The sequence below is a fragment of the Bos indicus genome, chromosome 3 (assembly GCF_029378745.1).
Source record: "Bos indicus isolate NIAB-ARS_2022 breed Sahiwal x Tharparkar chromosome 3, NIAB-ARS_B.indTharparkar_mat_pri_1.0, whole genome shotgun sequence".
NCBI lineage: Eukaryota > Metazoa > Chordata > Mammalia > Artiodactyla > Bovidae > Bos > Bos indicus.
The window spans coordinates 19,244,066-19,271,542 of NC_091762.1; the positions used below are offsets into that span (position 1 = coordinate 19,244,066).

The following is a 27,477-nucleotide window of genomic DNA, read 5'->3' on the forward strand; positions in this document are numbered from 1 at the left end:
TAACTTAGCCAGTGTGTAGAATTTAAATAAAATGGGTAGAGCAAATAATCTAGTACCCCCCTGATTACAGTAAGGATTTCAGTAGCTCCTGTTTTCCATTCACTATCCTACATTCTGTTTAGTTTGAAAATGAGCCCTGACTCTCACCTCATAGTGTATACAAGATAGTGGCATCACTAGGAGTAGTAGAGGAAAGGACAGGGTCTTATGTATTATTCAATACAGGGAGAGGCGGCGAGACAATTCGTTCTATCTGTAAGGCCTCAGGAGCCAAAATAACCTGTGACAAAGAATCAGAAGGAACATTGCTACTATCAAGACTTATAAAAATCTCAGGAACGCAGAAGGAAGTGGCAGCAGCTAAGGCAAGTAGCTAACCTGAATTGTATCTGAGAGTGAGAAGAACCCTTTACTCCATCCTGGGTCAGTATCTGACCATGTAGATATCATCCCTTCTCTTATTTTCCACAGCATTTGATACTGGAGAAAGTTTCAGAAGATGAAGAACTTAGGAAGAGAATTGCTCATTCTGCAGAAACCAGAGTTCCACGGAAGCAGCCAATCAGCGTAAGAAGAGAGGAAGTGACAGAGCCAGGTGGAGCCAGAGAGCCAGCTTTATGGAAAAACACTGGCACTAGCTTAAAACAGGCTGCACCTCTGGCAGTTCCTCCCCACAAAGGAGATGGTGACGTGGCTGCTGTGGGACCAGAAGAGGGTTCCTGGGAGAAACCTAATGATGACAGCTTTCAGAGGTCTGCTGTCCAGACCAGTCCAGAGATGTCCATGTTTGAAAGTATGTAACAAAGGGGACCCCTTAGCCATATGGAAGATAGGCATACTGGCTATGTGTGTATGCTCAGTTGTGTCTGACTGTTTGCAACCCCATGGACCGTGGCCTGCCAGTCTCCTCTGTTCATGAGATTTCCCAGGAAGAATACTTTAGCAAGTTGCCATTTCCTTCTCCAGGGTATCTTCGCAACCGAGGGATCGAGCCCTCTGCCAATCCTGCATTGGCAGGTGGGTTCTTTACTACTGCTACCTGGAAAGCCAGAAATACTGGCTTAGATAACCCAGAATAAGGAAACAATAAAAAAATAATTTCTGTTTTCTTGACTACATTTACAGTTCTTTAATTACAGATGGGACTTTCCGGTAATATTTTCCTTGGGTTAATACTGAACACAAATTTTTTTCTAAATACAAACCAGCTAATTAGAGAACAATATAGAAATGTGCTCGTTCACAGGAAACTGGTCTGCAAGTAATACATCAAATAATTGAATTACATGGTATTCTTTCTTCAAACATATACAAATAAGTAAAATACTTTTGAGTCCAATATTTTTTCCTGTCTCATTACTGTTCTTAAAAATCTTCACCATTCAAGAAGAATGAAAAGGCTATGGGCTTTTTCTTCTATGCATAGGTACTGGGATGGGCAGGGAAGACCAGAGTCCTTAAGAGGTTCATAGACATGTCCAGGGTCTGTAATGAATCGGTGGTGGAATACAATCTGGAGCAGGCCCACATCTGTCCACATATCTTCTCCCTAGCATATGGGGATTTCCCTTCATTATAATTGGTGCTGATTTGAATACACGGCGGATGACAAAGAATGTGAAGAACTCTAATTACTCAATTACATATAAAGAACAGAACATAGCTTATAGTACCTTTCCTTCAGGATGTTTTTGTATGATTCATCCACTTGTCCCTCCAGCCATTTTTAAATGGTATTAGCCACTTGTTATTTGTACCTCTCACCCCACTGATGCAGTCTTCCCATTTCAACCAGAGATGATTCTGATAATGGTCATCATATTAGATAATAATGATTCTGTAGCTTAACTTGCTTATGCCTGTGGTTAGTTCCCAGTCCGGACTTCAGTTTCCATGCTGATGAGTTCCTAGAAGTGTATGTCTCTGCCTCTGAACATCCTAACCACTTCTGGATCCAAATCATTGGCTCCCGCAGCCTGCAGCTGGATAAGCTTGTCAGTGAGATGACCCAGCACTACGAAAATAGTCTGGTGAGTTGCTATAGGGACAGGGCTGGGGTTTGATGAAAGGGGGACATACCTTTTTCATTGTGATGTATTCTCTTCCCTTTCCTGTGGAGCAATGGCTTGTTCTTTCTTCCTTCTGGTATTCAGTTTTTTAGCCCATCCCTTCCTAACTCTGCCCTCTCCTGACTCCTCATTTCCTTGTGTAGCCTGAAGACTTGACTGTACATGTAGGAGACATTGTCGCAGCACCTTTACCTACAAACGGTTCCTGGTATCGAGCCCGGGTCCTTGGTACCTTGGAGAATGGGAACCTGGACCTTTACTTTGTTGACTTTGGAGATAATGGAGATTGCCCACTGAGGGATCTCAGGGTGCTCAGGTCAGTGTGGAATCAGGCTGGAGTCTCATCTGTTGACTCAGTCCTGGCCATAAGGTGGTGAGCTGTTGGCACTTCTCACTGGGGAGGAGGTGGGGGGGAGGGTTGGAAGAGAGCCTCTTTAGAGATCAGTTAATTATCTTCCACTGCTGGGTTAACTGGTACTATCTAGAAGGAACGAATATAAGAAGGCCCTCCTAGCACTAGGATTCTAATTTCAGTTTCTTTCACTTTAGGAGTGACTTCCTAAGCCTTCCATTTCAAGCAATAGAGTGTAGTCTGGCACGGATTGCCCCCTCAGGTAAATTGGTCCTATTACCTATTGACTGTGCGTACAAACAGAATAACTTTCACAGGGCATGTGGTGGGGATTCTCACATTCCCAGGCTTTTTGAGTTCTGGGGGCTCAGGCGCCTTTTCATCACCAGTGCCAGACAGCAACAGCCAGAAACCTGCCTGGCAGTCAGACATAGGTACCTTCTGAAGTAGACAGAGGTAGTTCCAGCTTCCCTCCAGGGCATAATCCCACCCCTGTCAGCACTGACCCCTTCTTAGGCTCTGTCTACAATTTTTTTTAACCAGGTGAACAGTGGGAAGAGGAAGCTTTGGATGAGTTTGACAGACTCACTCACTGTGCTGACTGGAAGCCCCTGGTGGCCAAGATCTCTAGCTATGTCCAGTCTGGGATCTCAACTTGGCCCAAGATCTATTTATATGATACTAGCGACGGGAAGGTAAGACTGAGGTTCACTTGTTGCTCACTGTCTCTTCAGTATATTTACAGGCTCATCTTCTTTTCCTTTCTCAGAAATCCTTATTTGATAATAGTCCTGCTTCATAAGCTCCTGCTTAACTGAACCACCAAAGGAATTTTTTAAAGTATCAATCCCAGCTCTTCTGCCCTTCCTTTGATTTGCCCTTCTTTGAACACCAAGAAGCCTTTTCATTTCTTTTCTCAGAATCTTGATATTGGGCTAGAATTAGTTCGTAAAGGATACGCAGTTGAGCTTGCAGAAGACATGGAAAAAAACAGAGCTGTCCCAGTAATGTTGGACGACCTCGTAAGTGAGCCATTATCATCATTTGGGGTGCTGCTTTGGGACAAACCTTGTGCCTCAAGACAGGAGGGCTTCTAGTCATGCATGCAATTTGTAGAACACCCTTAAGGACTCTGAGTTGCTCCACTAGTTGATCAATGGAAGCACTGTGTCCCTTAGCAGCCACACCAGACTCTGTGAGCAAAATGATGGGGTCGCTTCTCTTTTCCCACCAGCCAAACACGTTCTTCCTTTTTCTCCTGTTTATTCCCTCAGGCCACAGAAACAGATGTCTCACTGAGCATGCTCACTGAGACCAAGAAGAGCCCTGGAGAGATAGCAAACACCCTGTCCTGCCTCAGTTTATCAGGTACAAACAGCATTTGCTCCCTCGAGCATCTCTGGAAGTTACCAATTCTTAGTCAGCCTCTCCAAACTAGGGAAGTTGTGTCAAGATTTATCTCCTAACCAGAGTAGTCATTGAACACCAAAAAGCCTATTTTTTTCTCTGATCCTCAATGGCAGTGCCTGCTACAGTAGGGCAGTATCTAACTTTACCCTCATGTCTGAATAGAAGCTGCCTCTATGTCTGGTGATGATAATCTTGAAGATGACTACTTACTCTGAAGTCACCTTCAGTTGCCTCGGCCATCTGCTTTGCTGTGAGTAGAACTGTCCTCTCTCTGTAGCAACCAGAGAGTAATGAGGTGACCACAGGGCCTTGCCTCTTCCCTGCAGCCCATCTTATTACTACTATTCTGCAGCTGCCTTCCTGCAGCTTTACTTTCAGTTTGAGCCCTTTCAAGCTTTTTGTGTCTCTCTGTGTGTGTCTTTGGCAGGTTTGGCATTAGACTCGGTGCCTGGAGAGAAGAGCCTGTAATAGAGATCTATGCAGTTCTTCCTTCGTTATATACATGACCTGGCTTGCTGTGAACCAAATGCATTTTCTTCTTCCACCGGACTACCAGAGAGCATGTGGGGTGGAGGGAGACAGACACATGCCCCTAACTCCACCCCCTGTGCCCTGTGCAGTGTGAGTACTGCCACATGACTTTCAGGCTGCTTAGTATCCAGCTTGTTCCCCTCTGGCAGTCATAATGCACAGTACTGCTAGGCAGCGTCCTCTTTGAGGCTGGGAAACAGCCAGGGTTTGGTTATTGGAAGTGATAATTCTGCAGACTGACTCACCACATGAGGTGACTCTGGTTAAGGGGAAATCTTTTGAGTGGTAAACTCAAAGATTGCAGTTAAGTCAGGCAGCAAAGGCAAAAATCAGCATAATTATATTAAAAGCCTCAGAAAGTGAGAAGAGAATACTGCCTCCCAGCCTCAACTGCTAATGTGTTATTGGAGACAAGATTTTTGTAACAGTGCTCCAGCTATTTCCCTGTAAACTTTGGTTAAAATACAAGTAGACAAGGAGAAAGGTAACTCAGGAAATATTGCTATATTGCTGGTATAGTATCTATATCAATATATGTATACACACAGAGCCATAGAGAACTTGTAGAGCTGTTTAGATCATTTGGGGTGTTCTTTGCTGAATAAAGTTCTTAAGAAAGTTATCTAAAACTAAATGCTGGTTGAATCACAAGGTGGAAACAAGCCTATGGGTATCTTCTGTACTGAAATCTGGTAAGATTGCCTAACACCTCACACCACCTATGAAACAGCTGTCCCTCTCATGTGCAGATCATATTCTTTCCTTAAAGCGACTTCAGAATTAATCATTCACTAAAACCTCACCTAAAAGAGGTAGATTCGAATTACAGAAACCTGGGTTCTAGGAATAGATCTGCTGTGAACTTTGGAGCCTGTTTCCGTACGTAGCATCTCTCCATTTCTGACAGTATTGTGAGGATCCAGTGAGAACTGTGAAGGTGCTTGAAAATGGGTGGGAGAATAACGGTAAATTAACCTTTTTTTTTTTTAAACATCAGCAAGGTAAAGTAGAAGACTTAAAACTAGCACATAAGACTCTGACACGCAGGACTCTTAATCCAGGAATTGATGAAGGCTACCCATGTACTACATGGCAACTATATTTTCCCAGAAACACAATTTTCAAATTTGATTGTCTTAGAAAAACCTCGGTAGAAATTAGCAGAAAGACTTCAGTGAAGGAGCATCTCTGGGTAGCTTGGGCAGTCCCACAAGAATCAATGAAAGCATGCTGTTGATTTGATATTTCAGACCTTGGCTGCACTTGCTCACTGAAGCCAGCTTGGCCCTGGAATTGGAGCTACTCTACGACAGGATCATGGGGCCAGTTAGTCCCCAGTTTCCTCAGCCTTTACTCTCTTCTTTTAATTTTATTTAATCAAAGTACAGTTGATTTACAGTGTTGTGACAATCAACACTGCAAAGTACAGCAAAGTGACTTTATTTTTGTATTATTTTTCATTATGGTTTATCCCAGGATATTGAGTATAATTCCCTGTGCCATACAGTAGGACCTTGTTGTTTATCAGCCTTTACTCTAAAAAGAGGTCTCCTGATATAAACTGTTCACAGGACTTCTATGAAAAATGAGTGGTATCTCATTCTTAGCTACAGTTTGTTACTGTGTATGAAAGCCTTTTCCTTTAACATGGCTTTTAAGACCTTTTAACCCATTCTAATGAGTTCCCTATTCTTAACAGCACTACTTCTGCAGCCTCCTGGAATGTTCCTGCCCTTAAACTAGTGCCACAGGAACCATGTACCTTCTCTCATTTCCTTCACTGGTCTCCAGTTTGAACCGAAGTATATGGATAAAAATACCCCAGTAAAGCTTAAGTCTTTGTGAATTCCCCGGTGCTTGGTTCCTGCTCCTGGCCGGTGCTCAGATGGTTAAAATAAACAAGGGAATAGTTTTGGGATGGGGGAAGGCAAAAGCTTAAAATCCCTGGGTCCTTTCCCTGTCTTGCTCAGACCCCTTTGAGCTTTTCAGTCATCAAATGTCTGTCTGTCCCTCAGTGAATTCAGCTCTGTAAGGCTCATTTTTCACTCCAGCCAGCCCTCTCCCCCACTCCCCCTGCAAAGAAATAGTAAACACAAGAGGATTGCACTACCCTTTACTCCTAGACGGAAGGTGTTTTGTCACATCCTGGAAGCTTGGTTCTCACTTAACAAGGCTCCCAGCCCCCTCACAGAGTAGGAATAAGCATGTTCAGGGAGGTTCACTGGGCAGGTGGCCAACATCCCTTTCAAGGGGATACACCATAAAGATGACATTGTCCCAGGGAGGAAGGGCTGGGTGGTCTGGTCTGACCACCTCAAAGCCCATGTAGCTGAAGGCACGTAGCAGAGCACCTGTGAAAAGAGAACAACATTAGAATACTCTGAGGCTCCATGCAACCATTCCCCTAGATTTGGCTTCTTCCACTGGGGAATGACCGGGCAGGGAGCAGTGTGGTGCAGGCACAGGGATGATGTGCTTTGGAGTCAAACAGAGCTGGACTGTAACCTGGCTTCAGTGTTCTACATGTTTGTAAAATGAGGATCACAGAATTTAAATGAGATGTTTACAAAGTGCCTAACACAGTGATGGTATAATAAAATCTTGCTTGTCTCTCATATCCAACAGAGTATAAGCTCCCTGAGGGAGCAAGCATTTCTGTAATGTGCACCTCACATCTGGTTAAATATATTCCTGGCCTTACACCTGACCGTTTCACATTATGGGTGCTTAATACATTTGAGACTCTTTCTATCCTACCAGCCACAACCCTTGAATGGCTTCTGTGTAATTTCACCAGTGCTTCTTCAATTTAGCTTCTGAAATCTGTGTGCAGGGCCTTTCTGACAGTTCAGTTATGACTTGAATGAACAGAATACTAGGTGCCTTAATTTCCTTGGTGGGGAGAAGGGGATGGGTGTTGAATCCCTGAACTGCCTGAACATGCCCTTTAGAATGAGGGGAGGAAGGTCTCCTATAAAGGGGAAATTGCTGTCAGCTGCTTCAGCACAAAGGGCCAGGAAGGAGAGAGCAGATTCCCCACCTCTGTCATTCCGGTTGTTTTGGATGTTTACAAACACGGAATCCACATTGGTCTTCTCCTCCACATACTGCAGTGCTGCGGTCAGACTAGGGACCAGAAGGAAAATGGTTAAGGCATGTTTCACAAACTCAAAACTGAGAAAGGTGCCTATTTGCAACAGAAGGTGTTTTATTGCTCATTGTTTCCTGACCCAAGGAAGTGAAAGTTCCAAACTAGTTTTGATGGATTTTTCTCTGAAGCTAAGGGTTTATACACTGTGGCCTCATACCCCTACCGTGGAAGGGGCTTGGGGAAAGGGGGCCACTCCATAAAGACAAACAGCTGGAGATCACTTCCTTTCAACTATTTATGGATTCCACCTTGTGATTCTGAATCAGTTTAGCAACCTCCTATAGGCTGTTATCCCTTGAATCCAGATCCTGGCTCAGCTCACCAGGAGCTGGTTCAGTGATTTGGCTGGTTCAATGATTTGAATGTATCCAGCCCCTGAATAAGCCCTCACTGGCTAGCATTCCCATTACCTGATTGTGACATCAGAGTGAACCCCTACCTCTTCCCTTCACCTCCACTCCCCCCATCCAGACTCAGTTACCTTTCCCAGTTGCCTTGATCCAAGGCCCGATACGGGATGTCCAGGAAGAGCCTGTGGTCACACAGAAGGCCGTGCCAGTGGGCAGAGGTCTGGGGGGTGAGGCGGAAGTGGAAGTCTAACTGCACCGGGTCCTTGTGAAGCAGGGGGTCAGTAGACAGCACCGTCAGGTTCCCAGCCTAGAAAAGGAGTAAAACTGAGAGTCTCCTGTTTCTGTGCTCACCTAACCCTCAAATCAGATCTCAGACCTGTTTAGGTGTGTCTGTGGAAGCAAGGAGGGGGCTGATGGAGAGCCTAGGTGAAGTGGAGCCAGGCCTTACTCAATATCTCTTAGTTCTAGGACCTAACTCTGTCCCTATCATGGAGTTTTCCTTGACAAAAATTTGCTGACTCCAGTGAGGGGTGCACTAATGGTTCAGAAACTTGTATTTACATCAAACAGCTTATTCTTTAAACAAAGCTGTGTCATCTGTTTACTGTCTCACTAATATTACTCTTCTACTTTTTTCCATCATATAAGTTTTCTCTAAATTCTGGCACTTCTTATCTACAAATGGATAGCTCATACCTAGGCATGATGATACAAAGGCGAGTGCAGGAGTTCCAGATTCTGGACCCAAAACTTAGCATCTAAACAGCTTTATGTCCCAGAATACAGCTTTATGTCTTAATATAGTCTGTCTTTGTTTTCAGTTCTTCTTTTCCCATCCTGCTTTTCAACACCAGCCCTAGGACCCTGCCTTAAGTTCTCTGGACCAGAATCCTTGCCTATAAAGCAAGTCACTTTTACACAGGAGGTCACATGAGCTAGCTTTCTATGATTTATTTTCCAACTAGTTCATGTCCCTTTGCAAGATACCATATTACAGCAAGCAATGGGCTGCCATGTCCCAGCACCAGCTCCCAGTCCACTTACCGAATATAATTCTTTAAGCTGGTCTTGATCACCCTGCTCGGTGTGTCTGGCCCCCTGAAGACCTACTAGGGACTCAGGAGCACTGAAGACAGCAACGGGGCCGGAGTGTCAAGTCCTCCTCTTCCTTATAAGTGGTGATACTGATGAGGGAAAAGAGGCCCCAAATAGTTGATCTCTGAGTCTGAGATGAGGAGAGACTTACCTTCCAGGTACACGGGGCCAGGTCTGGCACTGTCTTCTGTATCTTCTGTGAACCAGCCTATCTATTTCCATTTCCCCAGGCCAGCCAGATAGAAAGGTTTACAAAGTTCCATGCCAGCCTTCCACCCTACTTTGCTATTATCTTTTGCCACTTAGGGAGTCCTTTCAAATTCTTTTATTTTTCTTTACGGTTAAACAACTACAGGTAGAGATTAAAACAAGTACCTTTTACAGCAAGGCAGCATCTTCTCCCGGAGGGTGATCCGGTACTTGTAACAGTAAAGGTAATAGGCGTATGGTGACCAGAACGGATAGAGGTAGTTCCGTGTTTTTCCCCTCTTGATATAAGAAAGGGAGTAGAAAGAGGGGCGTGACCTGTAACAAGGCAGTTTCTTAGTTCAGTGCCTCCCCGCGGCAAAGTGAGGTTCAGGGGCTGGTGGCAGGGGTTCAGGCCCCTGGTCCCATTGTGACACGGTGAGCACTGTGACATGGGCAAAGGGCCAGCCTTTCAGTCACTTCAGGGCTCCTCTCTGTGCTCCCTACCCCATCTACCCCCTTAGGTAGCCCCCAGAGCTCTTGTTCAACTAGTATGGACTTCATGGCTGACCAGAAATTAAAATACTTTTTGTTTCTGTGTGGTTGATAAACAGCCCTGGCTGACCACTTGTGCTCACGGAACATGGGCTCCCCTCTGGCGTGTGCGTGTGGCAAACCCACGCTTCAGTAACAGATTGGGGTCTGATACTGCAGGAGGCTTCTAAGGCCCTGATCCAGTATCTGACTTGATTGGTTGGTTCCCTATTCAGTTCAATATTTTTATTATCCCTACCTTTAATAACCCAGTGGTTCTACATGTTGTTGAACTTTCTCAGTGCCTTATGGGGTAGGAACTGCAAACTCAGTGTCTCCAGGAGCCTGGACAGCTAGGGGAAATTAGTGGAGCTGCTGGGTGGGACTATAGCAAAATGAAAAGCTCACACACTCTTAAAAAAAGCCGGGGGGTTAGGGTGCGGTGTGTAGGGACACAGCTCAGCTCCAAGTTTTCATGCAGGAATGCAGACCAGATCATACAATTTTCAACAGAAACTGGAAAGAGATTTTTGTGGTAAGTTTCTCAAAAAGATTTTTTTTTTAATTTGAGAAATTTTACTACTAACAAAAAATAAAAATTATTGATTAAATCAACATTGTGTGCAAAATTTGGAGCTGGCGCCACCAGTCTGAGACCTCTGCACGTTCTTCATTCATCTATTTACAAATACTTATTGGGGGCCTACTGTGAGCTTGGGATACACCAGTAAACAAACCAAATATCCCTGCCCCATGGAGCTTCGAACACTGAAAGAACAAACCTAAACACTAAACACAAGAGAACTATTTCACGTGTTAGAAGATGAAAGAAGGCTCAGAAGGGTGAAGGGGTGGGACAGTGGCAGTAATAAAAGGGTGCTCTAAGGAGCTCTCATTGAAAGGGTGACATTTAAAGACTCAAAGAGGGTGAGGGAGTTAGGCCAAGCCAACATCTGAGGATAACAAGCTTCTGTGTGAAAGCAACAGCTAGTGCAAATCCCTAAGGAGAACGGGTCAAATGTTTTCAAGTCCACTGTGGGTTACAAGCTACGTGCTAAGTTGCTTCGGTCCTGTCTGACCCTTTGCGACCCCCTGACATAGCCTGACAGCCTCCAGTCCATGGGATTGTCCAGGCAAGAATACTGGGGGTTGCCATTTCCTCTTCCAGGGGATTTTCCCAACCCAGGGATTGAACCCCCATCTCTTATATCTCCTGCACTGGCAGGCAGGTTCTTTACCACTACTGCTACCTGGTAAGCTCTGTAAGCTATAGGGGGAGTAGAAGAAGACAGCTAATGGGACCGGGTCACACAGGGCCTCGTAGACCATTGTATGGCCTTTTTCTTTGACTAAAGGGGGAAGTCTTTGCAAGTTTTGGACAGATGAGACATGATCTGACATGTTTTTCAAAAGATTCTGACTGGTGTATTGCAAATAAACTGTAGAGCTCTAAAGGATTATTTGTTAGGAGACTATTGCAGTAATCCTGGAGAAAGATAGTATCTTATACCATGGTGGAGAGCTGGAGTGATGGGATATGGTCGGATTCTGGAAATAGTATAAAGGTAGCACCCACAGGATTTCCTGAAATAGGAGAGAAGGTGAGTCCAAGAACTGAAAGAAGGGAGTTAGCATCGACAGAGAAGAAAGGCTGCCGGTGTGGCAGTATGGGGCAGAGGATAGAGATGGGTTTAGTTTGGAGCGTGTTAACTTTGCATTGTCCACAGTTGTATAAGGGGAAGATGAAGTAAGCAGCTGGATAGTCATGTGTGGAGTTTAGAAGTCTAGGGTGAAGACAGAAATTTGATGTCATTGGCATTATGAGTAAAGATTGGCATTCAGAAAAGATCCAAAGACTGAGCCCTGGGGGCACTCTAAGAGATAAAGAATAAAGGAGAAATCAGCAAAGGAGACTGAAGAAAATGAGTGAAGCTCCCCGCTTGTTTCTGGGAGCATGTTGAGACCAGAAGGAGAAAAATAAATCGGGTGTCCTGGAAGCTACCTAAAGAAAGTGTAATTACGAGGGACTGCTGGCCAAAGGCTGTTTATAGGTCGAATAACATGATGCTCGGAGAAGGCAATGGCAACCCACTCCAGTACTCTTGCCTAGAAAACGGATGGAGGAAATGAAAATGCTCCTCCTGCTATGGACGGAGGAGCCTGGTAGGCTGCAGTCCATGGGGTCGCTAAGAGTCAAACACGACTGAGCGACTTCACTTTCACTTTTCACATTCATGCATTGGAGGAGGAAATGGCAACCCACTCCAGTGTTCTTGCCTGGAGAATCCCAGGGACGGGGGAGCCTGGTGGGCTGCGGTCTATGGGGTCGCACAGAGTTGGACACGACTGAAGCGACTTAGCAGCAGCAACATGATGCTCAGAGCATCTTTCCATAAATCTCTTGCCAAACAGGCCCTATTCATTCCATTTATATGGTTTACTCCCCAGTACTGAGACCCTCCACAGAGGGAACTGTCTCCCTCGTGATTTATACTTATTTAAATATTTGTTAGGAGACTATTGCAGTAATCCTGAAGGAAGATAGTATCTTATTCCAGGATAGGAGGACTAAATAGTGTAACGATTAAGAGACGATCCTGAGGTTGGCAGTTTTCCAAAGGATTCCATCCTTCCACCACTTTTAGATAGATTTGAAGTAAGGAAAAGGGAGAGCAGTACCCTCTCCTCTCAGCATCCAGCTATCACAGAACGTCAGAACCGGAAGCGACCTCAGAGAGCGACTGGAGCTAAATAAAAAGCCCCCAGTAATAGAGACTAATAAAGACAAGTGAAGCCAAGGGAGGGAGCGGGTGTCTCCCGGTGTCAGTGCACCTAACAGTCATTCCACTATCGGTCAATGGCTATGGGTGTCCCTCCCCCGAGAAGAAACTGGGAAAAGGGAGTGGCGGAAATGCTGAATCGTGGAGCACCCATCCCAGCCAGATCTCTGGTCTCCAGACACCCAAATCGCAGCTCAATCCGTGCCAGGCTTTCCTGGAAGCTCAGCGCGCACAGAGCCGCGCCGGCTCAGGCGCGCCGCGGGCAGCCCGCGGGGGCCTTTCCTGCCGCCTGCGCCTTGCGGACGTTCCTCCGCGCCCGAGAACATGGCGGCGGCTGCTTTTGCGGTCCCGCGGGGAGTTCAGCTGCGGGTGCTCACTGAGCGGCTGCTGCGAGGAGGGGTCCGGGAGCTCCTCCGGCCGCGACTTTCAGGGAGCACCCCCGGCTCGGAGCGCGACTTCAGCCTGTCTCACAGTCGGGTGAGGGCTGGGTCTGAGTCCTGGGGCTCCTTGCCTCTGGTGGAGCTAGTTATGGCCGAGGCTTGTTTTAAGAAGCGCGCTGAGACCGGGTGGGCCCCAAATCAAGGGTGGTGGGCTCTCCTTGAGGTGCCGGCGGCCAGTGGAGGAGGCTCACCCTCGCTCCCCCGGCCTCCAGGGCACAGTCATTGTAGAGCGCTGGTGGAAGGTGCCGCTAGCGGGAGAAGGCCGGAAACCGCGCCTGCACCGGCGACACCGCGTCTACAAGCTCGTGGAAGATACGAAACACAGGCCCAAAGAAAACCTGGAGCTCATCCTCACCCAGTCGGTGGACGGTAAGGCCCGGGGAGAGGTACTTCTCTCAGGCTGGTTCTGTTCGGCATCAACTTTTTTCTGCCCTTTCACTACTGAGAAGAAGCGGGTAAAAAGTACTGTGATTGTGACATTGATTTCCTACATAGAAAATTAGAATATGAATGCAGCATCATCTAATTTTATGTTCCAGAGTCTTGGAAGGCCTCATTTTGACTGTTTCCCTATGCGTGGGCTTCCCGGGTGGCGCTAGTGGTAAGGAACCCGCTTGGCAATGCAGGAGACTTAAGAGACACTGGTTTGATCCCTGGATCAGGAAGATCGCCTGGAGAAGGACACGGCAACCCACTCCAGTATTCTCCCCATGGAGAGAGGAGCCTGGCGGGCTACAGTGCACATGGTCGCAAAGAGTTGGACAGGGCTGAAGCCACTTAGCACGGCATCTTTAACAGTGTGTGGGGAGAAAGGCCTGACAGTAGGCACCACATACTGAAATCTCTGTGATGGGACAGTGCTTCACTTTGTACATGGAATATTGAGTTTCTCAATCAGACCCTAAAGAAATGAATTCGAAATCGTGCTATTCCTAGTGAATACTAATACTTCTTCTGGGAGGAATAAGCACTGTGAGAGAATAAGAGGTCTCTTTTTCTTTGATCATCTCCTCTTTAGGGACTGCTAGATAATTCTGATCCTGTGCCTCTGTTCTCTGTTGGCAGAACTTGGAGTCCGAGGTGACCTGGTCTCAGTGAAAAAGTCTGTGGGCCGTAATCGACTACTTCCTGAAGGACTGGCTGTGTATGCATCTCCTGAAAACAAGAAGCTGTTTGAAGAGGAGAAATTGGTGAGCCCAAAAAGAAAGCAGAGGGACTCAAGAGATAGTAAAACCTGAACATTACTTCTAACAGCTTCTTTCCCTTTAATATTTAATTTGAAAATGAGGTAGGGACTAGAAGAACAGGAATTCAGAAGCCCAGACTATGCCCAGTATAGTAAGAATTTGTTGTTAGTTACTATGGACTCTTTTCTCTTTTTCAATCTGTAACTTTCTTTTCTAGCTGAGACAAGAAGGAAAACTAGACAAGATCCAGACCAAGGCAGGTGAGGCGGTGAGTAGAAACAGAAAATCTTTATTTATGGGTCACATACAGAAGTCACCAACCTCTCCCTAAAAGGCTTCTTGATTTCCTTGAAGTCTCCTAATTTCAGGCACAAGGTAGGGGCAGGGGGAAGTACTGTGGCTGCTGTAACTGATACTAATATTAAGACCTCCTAGGAGATCCTGACATGTTGGGTCAAGTGCTCTGGCTTATTGAGGGAGGCCCCAACCTGGGCGGGAACCCTTGGAAAAATGTGAGATGAGGACTCTGCCTTCAGGGGTGTTTACAGACAAGCTGGAAAGAACACAGACACAAGAGAAAGTGATACATAAACTCAAGACAATAAATCATGAGTGACATGGACTAAAATGGATTAGGGTGATTGAGGAGGGGTTTTTTTCAGATGGGATTGAATTAGGCCTTGTGGGATTAATAGGCTTTGGATAGACCAGGAAGGTAGGCAAGGTGTTAAGGGAGACAAAGTCTGAGTAGATAATTAAGGCATGTTTTAAGGTTACACTGCATTTATAGTTATTACAAAATACTGGCTATATTCCCCAGGCTGTACAGTACATCCTTGTAACCTGTCTTACACTCTATACCTGTGCATCGGTTTTTGTCTCGTTATATTCACTGATTTGTGTTTTTTAGATTCCACATATGTAAGTGATATCACAGTATTTTTCTTTCTCTGACTTATTTCACCTAGCATAATGGCCTCCAAGTCCATCCTTGTTGCCGCAAATGGCAAAATTTTGTTCTTTTAAATGGCTGCATAGTGTTCCATTGTATCTATATGTGTGTGTGTGTGTGTGTTGCGTATACCATATCTTTATCCATTCATAATAGACACTTAGGTTGTGTCCATAACATGGCTATGAACATTGGGGTGCATGTATCTTTTTGAATTAGTGTTTTGGAGGGGGTTGGATATATATACCCAGGAGTGGAATTTCTGGATAATATGGTAGTTCTAATATTTTTAGTTTTTTGAGAAACTGCTGTACTGTTTTCCACAGTGGCTGCACAAATTTAAATTCCCACCAACAGTGTACAAGGATTCCCTTTTCTCCACATCCTTGCCAGCATTTGTTACTTGTATTCTTTTGATGATCGCCATTATGTCAGGTGTGAAGTGATAGCTCAGTTAAAGCATGTTTTAAAATAGAAAGTAGACCAGCCTAGTTAAAACAGAGGACTTGAATAGTATATTAGGAAATATATGACTGAAAAGTGGGGTGGGCATGATTTATAAAACATCTTTAATCCTCAGCTGATGAATTTATACCTCATTCTTTTTTTTTTTTTTTTTTTAATATACCTCATTCTGTAAGCAAGGAGGAATCATTAATGGTGTAGTGGTAGGATTGAAGGGCCAGAATATTGGGTTAAAACAGTCTATGAAAGTCTTTCCATCCTGAGATGAACAGTCGATGAGCCTAACTTTGACATGGCCTGTGTCTCCTTGCTTAGGGAGAGCCAAGTACAGGCAGCATTCCCCTCCAGAGCATTGCTGAAACATGTTTCCATGATGTCAGTCATGAGACAATAGGAATTTTTATCTTTCCTATTCATCATCTCACCTCCCTTGGCTACGAGGCAGGAATCGTGCTTTGCCTGAACTCTCAGACTTCATGCCTCTTGGCCTCTTGCTAACATGTTTCCTCTCCTTGATTCCAACTCTAACCCACCCTCTGTTTATAATTCCTCTCAGACAGTGAAATTTCTGAGGAGTTGCCACCTGGAGGTGGGAATGAAGAACAACGTCAAATGGGAGCTAAACCCTGAAATAGTTGCCCGCCACTTTCTCAGAAATGTGAGTACTCCCAAACACCACTGTAGCCCTAAGATGGAAGCTACCCCTGGGAAGCAGCAGCTACTCTAGGATTGATCCCTCTGTTAGGAAAGGGTGTGATCATCCAGCTGAAGTTAGGGAAAGCTTTTTTTTTTTAATTGATTTAAAACATATTTCTACTGTGCAGCAAAATGATCGTTTTATATATATGTGCCCTTTTTCATATTCTATTCTGAATATACTGGATACTGAATATAGTGCCCTGTTGTGTACAGTGGGACCTTGCTGTTTATCCATCCTATATAGTTGCAATATATAGTCTGCTAATCTCAGACTCTCAATCCATCCCTCCCCAGTCTGGCAACCACAAGTCATTTCCCTCCCACAGTGCAAGCCAGCCAGGAATGCTTTCCCTTAGTTGGACAGCCATACGTAAATCGATGCGCCCTCCTCCTGGGCAGTCACAAGTCTGTTCTCTACGTTTGTGGATCTGTTTCTGTTTCATAGATCATTCGTGTCACATTTTAGATTCCACATGTAAGTGACAGCATACGGTCTTTGTCTTTCTGACTTAGTTCACTTAGTATGGTCATCTCTGGGTCCATCCCTGTTGCTGCAGATGGCACGGTTTCATTCCGTTTTGTGGGTGAGTCGTGTTCCGTTGTGTATATGGACCACAATTTCTTTACCCATTCATGTGCTGATGGACGTTTAGGCTGTTTCCGTGTCTCGACTGCGATGGGCCTTTGCTGCTTCACGCAGGCTTTCTCTGGTCGCAGCGAGCATGGGCTCTGTTGTGGTGTGCAGGCTTCTCATTGTGGTGGCTCCTCTTGTTGCAGAGCATGGGCTCTAGGTGTGGGGGCTTCAGTAGCTGTGGCACAGGGGCTTGGTTGCTCTGCAACATGTGGGATCTTCCCGGACCAGGGATCAAACCCATGCCCCCTGCATTGGCAGGTGGATTCTTAACCACTGGACCCCAAGGGAAGTCCCAAGGGAAGTCCCACATGTATCTTTTTGAATTGTAGTTTTGTCCAGATATAAACCCAGGAGTGGGCTTCCCTGGTGTCTCAGACGGTAAAGAATTCGCCTGCAATGCAGGAGGCCTGGGTTTGAACCCTGAGTTGCAAAGATCCCCTGGAGGAGGGCATGGCAACCCACTCCAGTATTCTTGCCTGGACAATCCCCATGGACAGAGGAGCCTGGTGGGCTGCAGTTCCTGGGGTCGCAGAGTCCAGCACAACTGAGCGACTAAGTGCATACCTAGGAATGGTATTGCTGGATCATATGGCGATTCTTTTTTTTTTTTGAGGAAGCTCCATATTGTTTTCCATACTGGCTGCACCAGTTTACATTCTCACCAGTAGTGTAAGAGGATTCCCTTTCCTCCACACCCTCTCCAGCATTTGTTATCTGTAGACTTCTGTTTCACTTCTGGATACACTGCCTTCATTGCTTCATGTGGGCTTTTTCTAGTTGTGAGTTGGGGCTTCTCTATACTTGAAGTACACGGGCTTCTCCTTGCAGTGACTTCTCCTATTGCAGAGCATGGGCTTCAGTGGTTGTGGTGTGTGGCCTCTGTGGTTGCAGGTTGCAAGCTCAGTTGCCCCTCGGCATGTGAGATCTTCTTGGACCAGGGCATTGAACCCACGTCCTGTGCATTGGCAGGTGAATTCTTCACCACTGGACTACTTGGGAGGTCTATTTAGACTTTTTAATGGTGTGAGATGGTACCTCATTTACTTTTGATTTGCATTTCAGTGGACAGGGAGGCCTGGCGTGCTGCGATTCATGGGGTCACAAAGAGTCGGACACGACTGAGCTGAACTGAATCATTAGCAGTGATGAGCATCTTTTCCCGTGTCTGTTGGCTGGTGTGTGTCTTCTTTGGAGAAATGTCTGTTTAGGTCATCTGCCCATTTTTTGATGGGGTTGGCTTCTTTTCTTTCAGTTTTTCTTTATTTCTAGCTGCACTTGGTCTTCATTGCTGTGCACAAGAGCTGCTCTCTAGTTGCAGCGCACAGGCTTCTCACTGTGGTGGCCTCTCTTTTCAGAGCGCGGGCCCTAGGATGCATGGGCTTAGTCGCCCCACAGCATGTGAAGTCTTCAGGGATTCAGCTCATGTCCCCTGCATTGGCAGACAAGATTCTTAACCACGGGACCACCAGGGAAGTCCAGTTGGGTTGTTTTTTTGTTGTTGAGTTGTATATGAGTTGTTAGTATATTTTGGAAATTAAGCCCTTGTCAGTGGCATCATTTGCAAATACTTTCTCCCAGTCTGCAGGCTGTCTTTTTGTTTCATGGTTTCCTTTGCTGTGCAAAAGCTTGTCAGTTTGGTTAGGTCCCATTGCTTACTTTTGCTTTTATTTCTGTTGCCTTGGAGACTAACCCAGGAAATCATTGGTACAATGTATGCCAGAATGTTTTGCTGTGTTCTCTTCTAGTTTTGTGGTGTTATGTCTTGTGTGTAAGTCTTTACACCATTTTGAGTTTAATTTTGTGTATGGTGTGAGAGTGTGTTCTAACTTCATCAATTTACACGTGGCTGTCCATCTTAGGGAAAGTGTTCTGGATTGGTTTGCAGAGGCGTGGAAGGGAAATGACTAAGGATGGTCACAAAGAAATTGAAAACTGATAGAAGATGGGAACATTTATTTTCTCTAGATAGGAAAAGCTGGGGAATTGTGACACTGGAGAATTTTTACTTATGTGGATGAAGTGATTTTGATCTCAAACCCTGTTTCTCTTTGTGAAACCACCTCCCTGAGAAATCAGGACTGAGTTTCTCTGCCACTGTTTATGGAGGTTTGTGCCTTTCCGTGGGATCAGCCAGGGTAAACTCCCCAGTTTTACTCATCCCTGTACAGGGAAGTCTCGAGTCCTCTTCAGATTGCCCAGTGTGGCAGCCATGTAAAAAGAGCTCCTTTTGGTTGTGATTTTTTTTGCAGCTTGGCGTTGTGGTTGCCCCACATGCATTAAAGTTGCCCGAAGAGCCCATCACCCAGAGGGGTGAGTACTGGTGCGAGGTGACGGTGAGTGTTTGACATACGGTCTCCTTTTTCTGACTGGGTCGAAAGCTGGGATTGGGTCGTGTTGGCCTTATTTGCCCCCTGACCTAAGCATTCCCTTTGTTCTGTGGGCAGGTAAATGGACTGGACACTGTGAGGGTACCTATGTCCGTGGTGAACTTTGAGAGGCCCAAAACCAAAAGATACAAGTACTGGTTAGCCCAGCAAGCTGCCAAGGGAATGGCCTCCACCAGCTTCCAGAAGATCTGAACCTGTTCTCCCTCGAAAGCAGCGAAGCAGAATCAGAGGAACGGTGGAGCAAAGATGGACCAGCACTGTGGTACCGCTCCTAGCTCGAACCAAACAGGGAATTTTAGAGAGCGTATGGAGGCAGCAACAGCAGACCGGACTGCATGTATGTGTTGAATCGTCCCTATTTTCTATCTTCAACAGTTACCACGTTTGGCCTTACTGGGGAGGCTGCTCCAGAAGTACAGGCTGTGGATTTGATAAGCTAGATATTAACAGACCAAAAGAGTCTAGATCCTATTTAGCCTCTTCCTTCATTGGAATTCACTGGAATAAATGGTAGAGCTAGCTAGCTTATTCTCATCATCCAAACTGAACACTGTATCTCTGAAAAAATAAAAAGGTTGTGCTCTTTTTAGGTGTTGTTTACTGACTTGAGTAGACTGGGGACAGGACTTCCAAGTGGAATGTCCTCTTGGAAAGCCCCTGGGGTTTGCTCCTAAAAGGAGAAAAAGAGAAAACATTTTTTGGGCTACAGCCCACAGTTGCTATGGACAAATTACTCAACAAGCTGATATACCTTATGGTCTTAAAACTTATTAGGTATACTAATAAAGTCCTCAATACAAATAAGCACAATGGATTCTACTTTTCTAAGGAGATCTGAATAAGGCCTAAGGACAGTTGTTGGAGAAAATAAAGCTGGGATGAAAGAAGTTTAAAAAGGGAACTCTTGAAATTTTGAAAAAGAATTTGTCTGGTTTCCAGACAAAGGTTAAGATGTGGGGCTAGTTCATAGGTAATTATGGATTGGGAGATGAGGCAAGTAGATAGTTCTGCATAAGTTCAAGGTTCTTTCCTGGAAGAAAGACCAACTCTTCTTAACAATGAATTGTGCCGGAGTCACTCAAATGTGAGATTTTTAGGAAGGATAAAGATGAGACCATTGACTCTTTGCTACCCTTATCAGAAGCTCAGAGAAATTGATTTATCCTGTTTGAGCTCACCTGCCTGGAGAAGGCGATGGCACCCCACTCCAGTACTCTTGACTAGAGAGTCCCATGGACAGAGGAGCCTGGTGGACTGCAGTCCATGAGGTCGCTAAGAGTTGGGCACGACCGAGCGACTTCACTTTCACTTTTCACTTTCGTGCATTGGAGAAGGAAATGGCAACCCACTTCAGTGTTCCTGCCTGGAGAATCCCAGGGACAGGGGAGCCTGGTGGGCTGCCGTCTGTGGGGTCACACAGAGTCGGACACGACTGAAGCGACTTAGCAACAGTGTCCTCGCCTGGAGAATCCCAGGGACGGGGAGCCTGGTGGGCTGCCGTCTGTGGGGTCGCACAGAGTTGGACACAACTGAAGCGACTTAGCAGCAGCAGCAGCTCACCTGCCTTGCCAAGCCAATTAACTACTTTCATCCACATGCAGCCATCCTTCTAGTGAGGGTTCTTTCATCAGTGGTTGCAGCACTTGTATCTGTATCCGTCACACTTTCCAGAATTCCATAACTCAGGTCGAGCACTAGTATTCTTTGAAATTTGCTGTTCAACTGTCAAATTTACCATCAATCCCTGCTATCCTTGAAATGGAAAGGTCATTTAACACCACATCGTTCCATACTACCACCATCACCAGGTTGAAGCTCTCTGAAATTGGGCAACAGACAACATTCCACACAGCTAATCTCAAAAAGTGTTTAAATACTTGTCATAAGGTGAGTTCTTGGCAAAACCGTGATGTGGGTGAGGTTTACTGGGGGGAGTCCTCTAGATTAACACCTGTTGGGGAATGAAGGAAGATTAGGTAGAGACAGAAGTTGAGCTGATGCAGTTTCAGCAAAGGCCTTAGTCCCACAGGAGGCTGAAGCTAGGAATGGCTCTACAAAGATGTGTGCCATGTTGAGGCAAGTGGCCAGACCTTTAGAACCCGACACTGACCAGGGAAGGGTCTTGGGTGTGGTGACTGATGTCAGGCACAGACAGTTCCCAGGGGGAACACAGATGAGAGCTGTACACATTCTCAGCAGCCTGGGAAATGAGTGCCTCAGTGCTGAAGGCAGGAGTCTGGGCAGCACACCAGTGTCCACTACAGTCCACTTATTGCGCTCTTCAGACCCATTTGCTTCAAGTCCCAACATGATCCTGCAGGTTCTGGGAAAACAAGAGGAAGATCTGGGACAGACTATAGCCCCTGCTGCTGTAGCTTAAGTCTACAACTGATACCTATTTCTTCTTGGACTACCCATTCTAGATTCTCCCCCACATCCCCTCAGGTTATACTTCTGTTGGCCTAAATGGGTTACTGTCTCAGGCCATGACTACACTTGTCCATTTATAATAATCAGGCAAGAGTGGATGACTTAGGTGCCAAATATACGCTCCCTTGTCCCCATTGTGTAATTGCAGCCTTACCTCCTGATGGTTAAGTCAGTTACTCCTGCCAGGTTAATGATTCCTTCCCTTAACCTCACTGTCTTTTGGTAGTGATCTGAAGTAAATCTGCTGACAGCCCTAACTTAAAATGTAATGAGATTTTTAGTGTGTCCACTAGTAAAAATATTCCCCTTCTGTGAAGCAGGACTTCTAAATATTCAGAGCCCTGAGCTGGAGGCACAACTTCCAGGTGGGTCACTGAGAGTGATGGTAAAGGGGGGCTGCTCCTACACCCAACCCCCGATTCCCAGACCTGTGTGTTTTAGTTAGGGACAGCACTCTAGGCTGATCAAGGGTATAAACCATCCCGGAGGATGGTATCTCATCATTACAGGGTGTCGTCTCCAAGCTGGTGTCTCTAAGATGCTCCATCGTTGTGTTGCTTCTAGATGGTACGGTGTGTGATCAGACCATGGATCCTGTGGGCATGTACCCAGTCCTGCACCTCCTTGCTATTAATAGGCGTCTCTTAGGGTTGATAGAAGAGAAACTGATTAGAAATTGAGAAACAGAACACTGTAGATGAGGGAGTGGCCAGAGTTTTGAGGATCTGCAGAGGGGTCCCCTCAAACCTTGGTCTGAATACTGATCTGTGGATGTGTGGGGTGAAACCGAGGCTGGGAGGTGGGGAACACCAAAAGACAGTAAGAAACAGTTCTCCGAGCTCCCCCACACAGTACTAGGAATGTTTTGTTTGTATTCCTGACAGTGTGGGTAGATCTTACAATGCATAGAGCACCGGGTGGAGTCTTCAAAAGGGCGTTAGGATAAAGGCTACTCTGGACCCACCATGCAAAACTTGAAAGCAAGCCTTGAAAGGATCAAACTGATAACCAAGCATGCCAGAACCAAGACCAACACTCATGAAAGAAATGCAGCAAACATAAAATATAACACTAAACAAAATTCCCAATGTCTGATGCCCAGTCAATACGCATGCACGCTCAGTCATATGTGACTCTGAAACTCCATGGACTGTAGCCCGCTAGGCTTCTCTTCTCTGTCCATGGAACTTTCCAGGCAAGAATACTGGGGGTATTCCCAACACGGATCAAACTCACGTCTCTTGCACCTCCTGGACTGGCAGGTGGATTCTTCACCACAGAGCCAGCAAATCAAATATTACCATAAAAAAAGACACAGAGAGAGTCAGGGAAATGTTATCCCAACCAAAAGAAATTTTCCTAAAAATGACAGTGATGGTGGAATTAACACAGCTATAAATATGCTTCAGACATTTACGGCTGTAAAGGCAAACAAAACTATAATGCGAGAGAGAATATAAGACCCAAATGGAACTTCTAAAGATGAAGAATACAATACCTGACATGAAAAATACATTGATGGAACTTCTTTCTATTGGGGCTTCCCTGATAGCTGGTAAAGAAACTGCCTGCAGTGCAGGAGACCCCAGCTCGATTCCTGGCTCAGGAAGGTCCCCTGGAGAAGGGAATGGCTACCCACTCCAGTATTCTGGCCTGGAGAATTCCATGGACTGTATAGTCCACGGGGTTGCAAAGAGTCAGACACAACTGAGCGACTTTGACTTTCAGAGATGAAGAATACAATACCTAACGTGAAAAATACACTGATGGAACTTCTACTTCTGGGGAAGGTAGAATAGCTACACTTTCACCACTCCTGGTACAACTATAAGTCCTAGAAATTATACATGAAACAAAGACGACTGAGAAGTGGAAAGAAGCAAGCATACTGCCTAGGAATGGTGGGGCCCAAGGAACAACACTGCAGTGAATCCCTTGGATTTTCTTTTTGCCTCATTTATCCCAGATTTAAAGAACCAGCAACCTGGAAAGGCCAAATTGGGGTACAAATAAAAGTACAAATAATAAGCCTCAGTAAAAGCCTGCTCCTAGTCAAAGCAAAGGAGCAGCCTTAGCAAAAAACCTTTTAGACAATTAACTGCTCTACTCTAGCCAAACACCACAGACAGCACTGTGGCCCTGCCACCACCACGCCAAGGCTGAGAGGGGAATCTAGCCTTTCATCCTCTATAAAGGTGATAACACCTGGGCCAACACACCTGCCAGGGAGGTGCCACAGAAGGCCAAATAAGAAGCTACAAGCTCCCCCTCCACCAGCCAGTAATAAGTCCTATCCCTCCCTGGTGTCATCAGGGAACCTGGATTCACTCCCACCTGGCAGAAAGGGGCATGCTTCTGCCTTCCTACAGGGTTGAGTCAGAGGAGGCCTAGTAGAGAGTTTGCACTTTTACCATTACCCAGCAGTAATGAGGCCTCATTCACCGCAGTATCAGTGGAGACCATGTAGGAAGCTGGAACTCACATCCCCACCTAATGGGAAAGAGACGCTCCACGTGCCTGGGTGTCAGTGGAGGTAAGGGGTAAAATCTGAAATTATACTTGGCAGTAATGATCTGTTTCCCCTTTCTGTGCCAAAGCAGTATAAGAGAAAGTCAGTTAAAACAGAAGTAAGTTTTAAATTAAGATTCAGAGTTTCATAATACAAAAATGTCAAGATTCCAATTTTTAAAAACCTGTCCTCATACCATGAACCAAAATGATTTCAATGAAAAAAGAAAAATTGATGCCAGTACTGAGATGACAGAGATATTAGAATTACCTGGCATATTTTAAAGCAGCCATGAGAAAAATGCTTCAACAAACAATTATGAATATGCTTTAATGGGATTAAAATAGCTTTTAGAGAAATAGATGATACAAAGAAGAATTAAGTGGAAGTATTAAAACTATAAAATGTAATACTGGAAATGAAAAGTTCAGTGGATGGACTCAGCAGCAGAACGAAGAGAACAGAGGAAAGGTTTGAAAAAGAGAACAACAGAAACTCCCCACTATGAACAACACAGAGAAAAGAGAATGGGGCGCGGGGAAGAACAGAGCCTCAGAGGCCTGTGAGACTATAACAAAATATCTAATATTTCTGTCATTGGAGTCCCAGGAGGAGAGGAGAAAGAAAGCAGGGCTAAAAATATAAATATATACAACAGAGTAATGGCTGAAAACCTCCCAAATTTGTTAAGAGACATAAACATATTGATTCAAGAAACTAAGCAAACCCCAAACAAGATAAACTCCAAGAAATTCATGCCAAGACATATCAGGACTAATCTGAAATCTAAAGACAAAAAGTCTTGAAAAAAGCTAGAGAAAAATGACACTGCTGCTAAGGGAAAAACAACCCAATTCAAATGACAGCGGACTTCTCATCAGAAACCACAGACGTGGGAAGGAGTTGATACCGTATTTTTCAAATGTTGGACTGTTGACCAGAATTCTATACCTAGAAAAAAAAAAATCCTTCAGGAATGACAGGGAAATTAAGATACTCTAAGACAAAGGAAAACTAAAAGTTTGTCACCAGTAGACTGACTAAAAGAATGGCTAACTATGGGGAACAGTGTGGAAATTCCTTAAAAAACTGGAAACAGAACTGCCTTATGACCCAGCAATCCCACTGCTGGGCATACACACCGAGGAAATCAGAAGTGAAAGAGACGTGTACCCCAATGTTCATCGCAGCACTGTTTACAATAGCCAGGACATGGAAGCAACCTAGATGTCCATCAGCAGACGAATGGATAAGAAAGCTGTGGTACTTATACACAATGGAATGTTACTCATTTATTAAAAAGAATGCATTTGAATCAGTTCTAATGAGGTGGGTGAAATTGGAGCCTATTATACAGGGTAAAGTAAATCAGAAAGAAAAACACCAATACAGACGTGAGTTTGAGTGAACTCTGGGGGTTGGTGATGGACAGGGAGGCCTGGCGTGCTGCAATTCATGGGGTTGCAAAGAGTCAGACACGACTGAGCGATTGAACTGAAACTGAACTGATGGAATTTAGAAAGATAACGATGACCCTCTATGCGAGATAGCAAAAGAGACACAGATGTAAAGAACAGACTTTAGGACTCTGTGGGAGAAGACGAGGGTGGGATGATGTGAGAGAATAGCATTGAAACATGTATATTACCATATGTGAAACAGATCGCCAGTCCAGGTTCAATGCATGAGACAGAGCCCTCAGGGCTGGTGCACTGGGATGACCCTGAGGGATGGGATGGGGAGGGAGGTGAGAGGGAGGTTCAGGATGGGGGACACATGTACACCCATGGCTGATCCATGTCAATGTATGGCAAAAACTACTACAATACTGTAAAGTAATTAGCCTCCAATTAAAATAGATAAATGAATTTTTTTTAAAAAGCATGCATGTGTGCTAAGTCACTTCAGTCATGTCCAACTCTTTGCGACGCTATGGACTGTAGCCTGCCCAGTTCCTTTGTCCATGGGGAATCAAAACAACAACAAAAAAGAATGCCTAAGGAAATTCACTAAACAGAAAGGAAACAATAAAGAATAAAACAACTTGGAATATCAGGAAGAAAGAAACAACAGGGTTAGTGAAAATATGGGTAAAGTCAATAGATCTCTTGAGTTTTATAAATTATGTCTGACAGTTGATGAAAAAACTATAACATTGTCTGATCTGCTTCTAACAATATGTGTATGTTAGTCACTCACTCATGTTTGACTCTTTGTGACCCCATGGACTGCAGCCCGCCAGGCTACTCTGTCCATGGAATTCTCCAAGAAAGAATACTGGAGTGGGTTGCCATGCCCTTCTCCAAGGAAATCTTCCTGATCCACAAATCAAACCCAGGTCTCCTGCCATTAGCAGGCAGATTCTTTGCCATCTGAGCCACCAGGGAAACTCCTAACGATACGTAGAGGAAATATTTTAAAGAATTATAAACAAGAGAGAACAGGGTATTATACAGATGTAGGGTTTCCATACTTCACTCAAACTGGTAAAGGATAACATCAGTAGGCTATGATACATTATGTATATATAATACCTGGAGCAGTCAATTTTTTAAAAAGCTATACAAAGAGATACACTCAAAAACAAAATGGAATTCTAAAAAATGTCCAAGTAATCCTCAAAAGGCAGGAAAAAGAATACAGAAACTGAATAAAAACAAAAAATGGCAGCCTTAAGCTCTAAACATACCAATAAATATATTAAATGCAACAGTCTAAATACATCAATTAAAGACAGAAATCAACAGTGTCGGTGAAAAAAAAAAATGACCTAAATAGATACTGTCTACTGAGAACTCATTGGAAATATAATGATACAATGAGCAGAAGAGGAACTGGATGAAAAGTCAAAAGGTATAAGCTTCCAGTTATAAATAAGTACTAGGGATGTAATGCACACGATAAACATAATTAACACTGCTGTATGTTATAAATAAAAGAGCAAATTCTAAGAGTTCTTATCACAAGGAAACATGTATCTATTACTTTAATTTTGTATATGAGATAATGGATTGTCACTAAATTTATTGTTATAATCATTTCGTGATGTATGTAAGTCAAATCTCTATGCTGTACACCTTACACTTACACGGTGCTGTATGTCAATTATATCTTAATAAAACCAGAAGATATATATATGTGTGTGTGTAAAAGATATATATATGTGTGTGTGAAAGTAAAAGTGTTAACTGGCTAATTTCTCAGTTGTGTCCAACTCTGTGCCCATGGACTGAAGCCTGCCAGGCTCCTCTGTCCATGGGATTCTCTAGGCAAGAATACTGAAATGGATTGCCATTCCCTTCTCCAGGGGATCTTC

At 44.7% G+C, this 27,477-nt stretch overlaps 3 protein-coding genes across 7 annotated transcripts in view; 2 read left to right on the forward strand and 1 right to left on the reverse strand.

Moving 5' to 3' along the window:
* Nucleotides 1–6,977, forward strand: part of TDRKH (tudor and KH domain containing) — a 23,633-nt gene extending 16,656 nt beyond the window's left edge. For 3 of the 4 annotated variants that reach the window (XM_070785668.1, XM_070785667.1, XM_070785670.1), the window contains exons 5-15: nt 226–365; nt 472–793; nt 967–1,017; nt 1,870–2,030; nt 2,213–2,385; nt 2,619–2,683; nt 2,965–3,116; nt 3,342–3,443; nt 3,696–3,789; nt 3,994–4,081; nt 4,259–6,977. In XM_070785668.1, coding sequence (XP_070641769.1) covers nt 226–365; nt 472–793; nt 967–1,017; nt 1,870–2,030; nt 2,213–2,385; nt 2,619–2,683; nt 2,965–3,116; nt 3,342–3,443; nt 3,696–3,789; nt 3,994–4,046 — 1,313 coding nt within the window. In that variant the 3' untranslated portion in view covers nt 4,047–4,081; nt 4,259–6,977. The remainder of the gene's footprint in view (nt 1–225; nt 366–471; nt 794–966; nt 1,018–1,869; nt 2,031–2,212; nt 2,386–2,618; nt 2,684–2,964; nt 3,117–3,341; nt 3,444–3,695; nt 3,790–3,993; nt 4,082–4,258) is intronic. The other variant, XM_019955473.2, reaches the window with a different exon arrangement.
* On the reverse strand, nt 6,571–12,784 carry OAZ3 (ornithine decarboxylase antizyme 3). The gene is given in 7 exon segments (XM_070781570.1): nt 6,571–6,713; nt 7,403–7,488; nt 7,995–8,170; nt 8,908–8,982; nt 8,984–9,047; nt 9,334–9,500; nt 12,692–12,784. Coding segments are annotated over 7 exon segments (804 nt in total).
* Nucleotides 12,742–19,807, forward strand: MRPL9 (mitochondrial ribosomal protein L9). 2 transcript variants are annotated; one of them, XM_019955483.2, is made up of 7 exons: nt 12,742–12,935; nt 13,111–13,267; nt 13,964–14,088; nt 14,303–14,353; nt 16,059–16,160; nt 19,085–19,145; nt 19,280–19,807. In XM_019955483.2, the coding sequence occupies exons 1-7, from the start codon at nt 12,783–12,785 to the stop codon at nt 19,327–19,329; spliced, it is 699 nt and encodes a 232-aa protein (XP_019811042.1). In that variant the 5' UTR covers nt 12,742–12,782; the 3' UTR covers nt 19,330–19,807. The 2 variants fall into 2 exon arrangements, with proteins under 2 accessions (XP_019811042.1, XP_019811039.1); XM_019955480.2 differs by having other exon boundaries at nt 12,743–12,935; nt 19,085–19,168.
* The last annotated feature ends 7,670 nt before the right edge of the window (nt 19,808–27,477 follow it).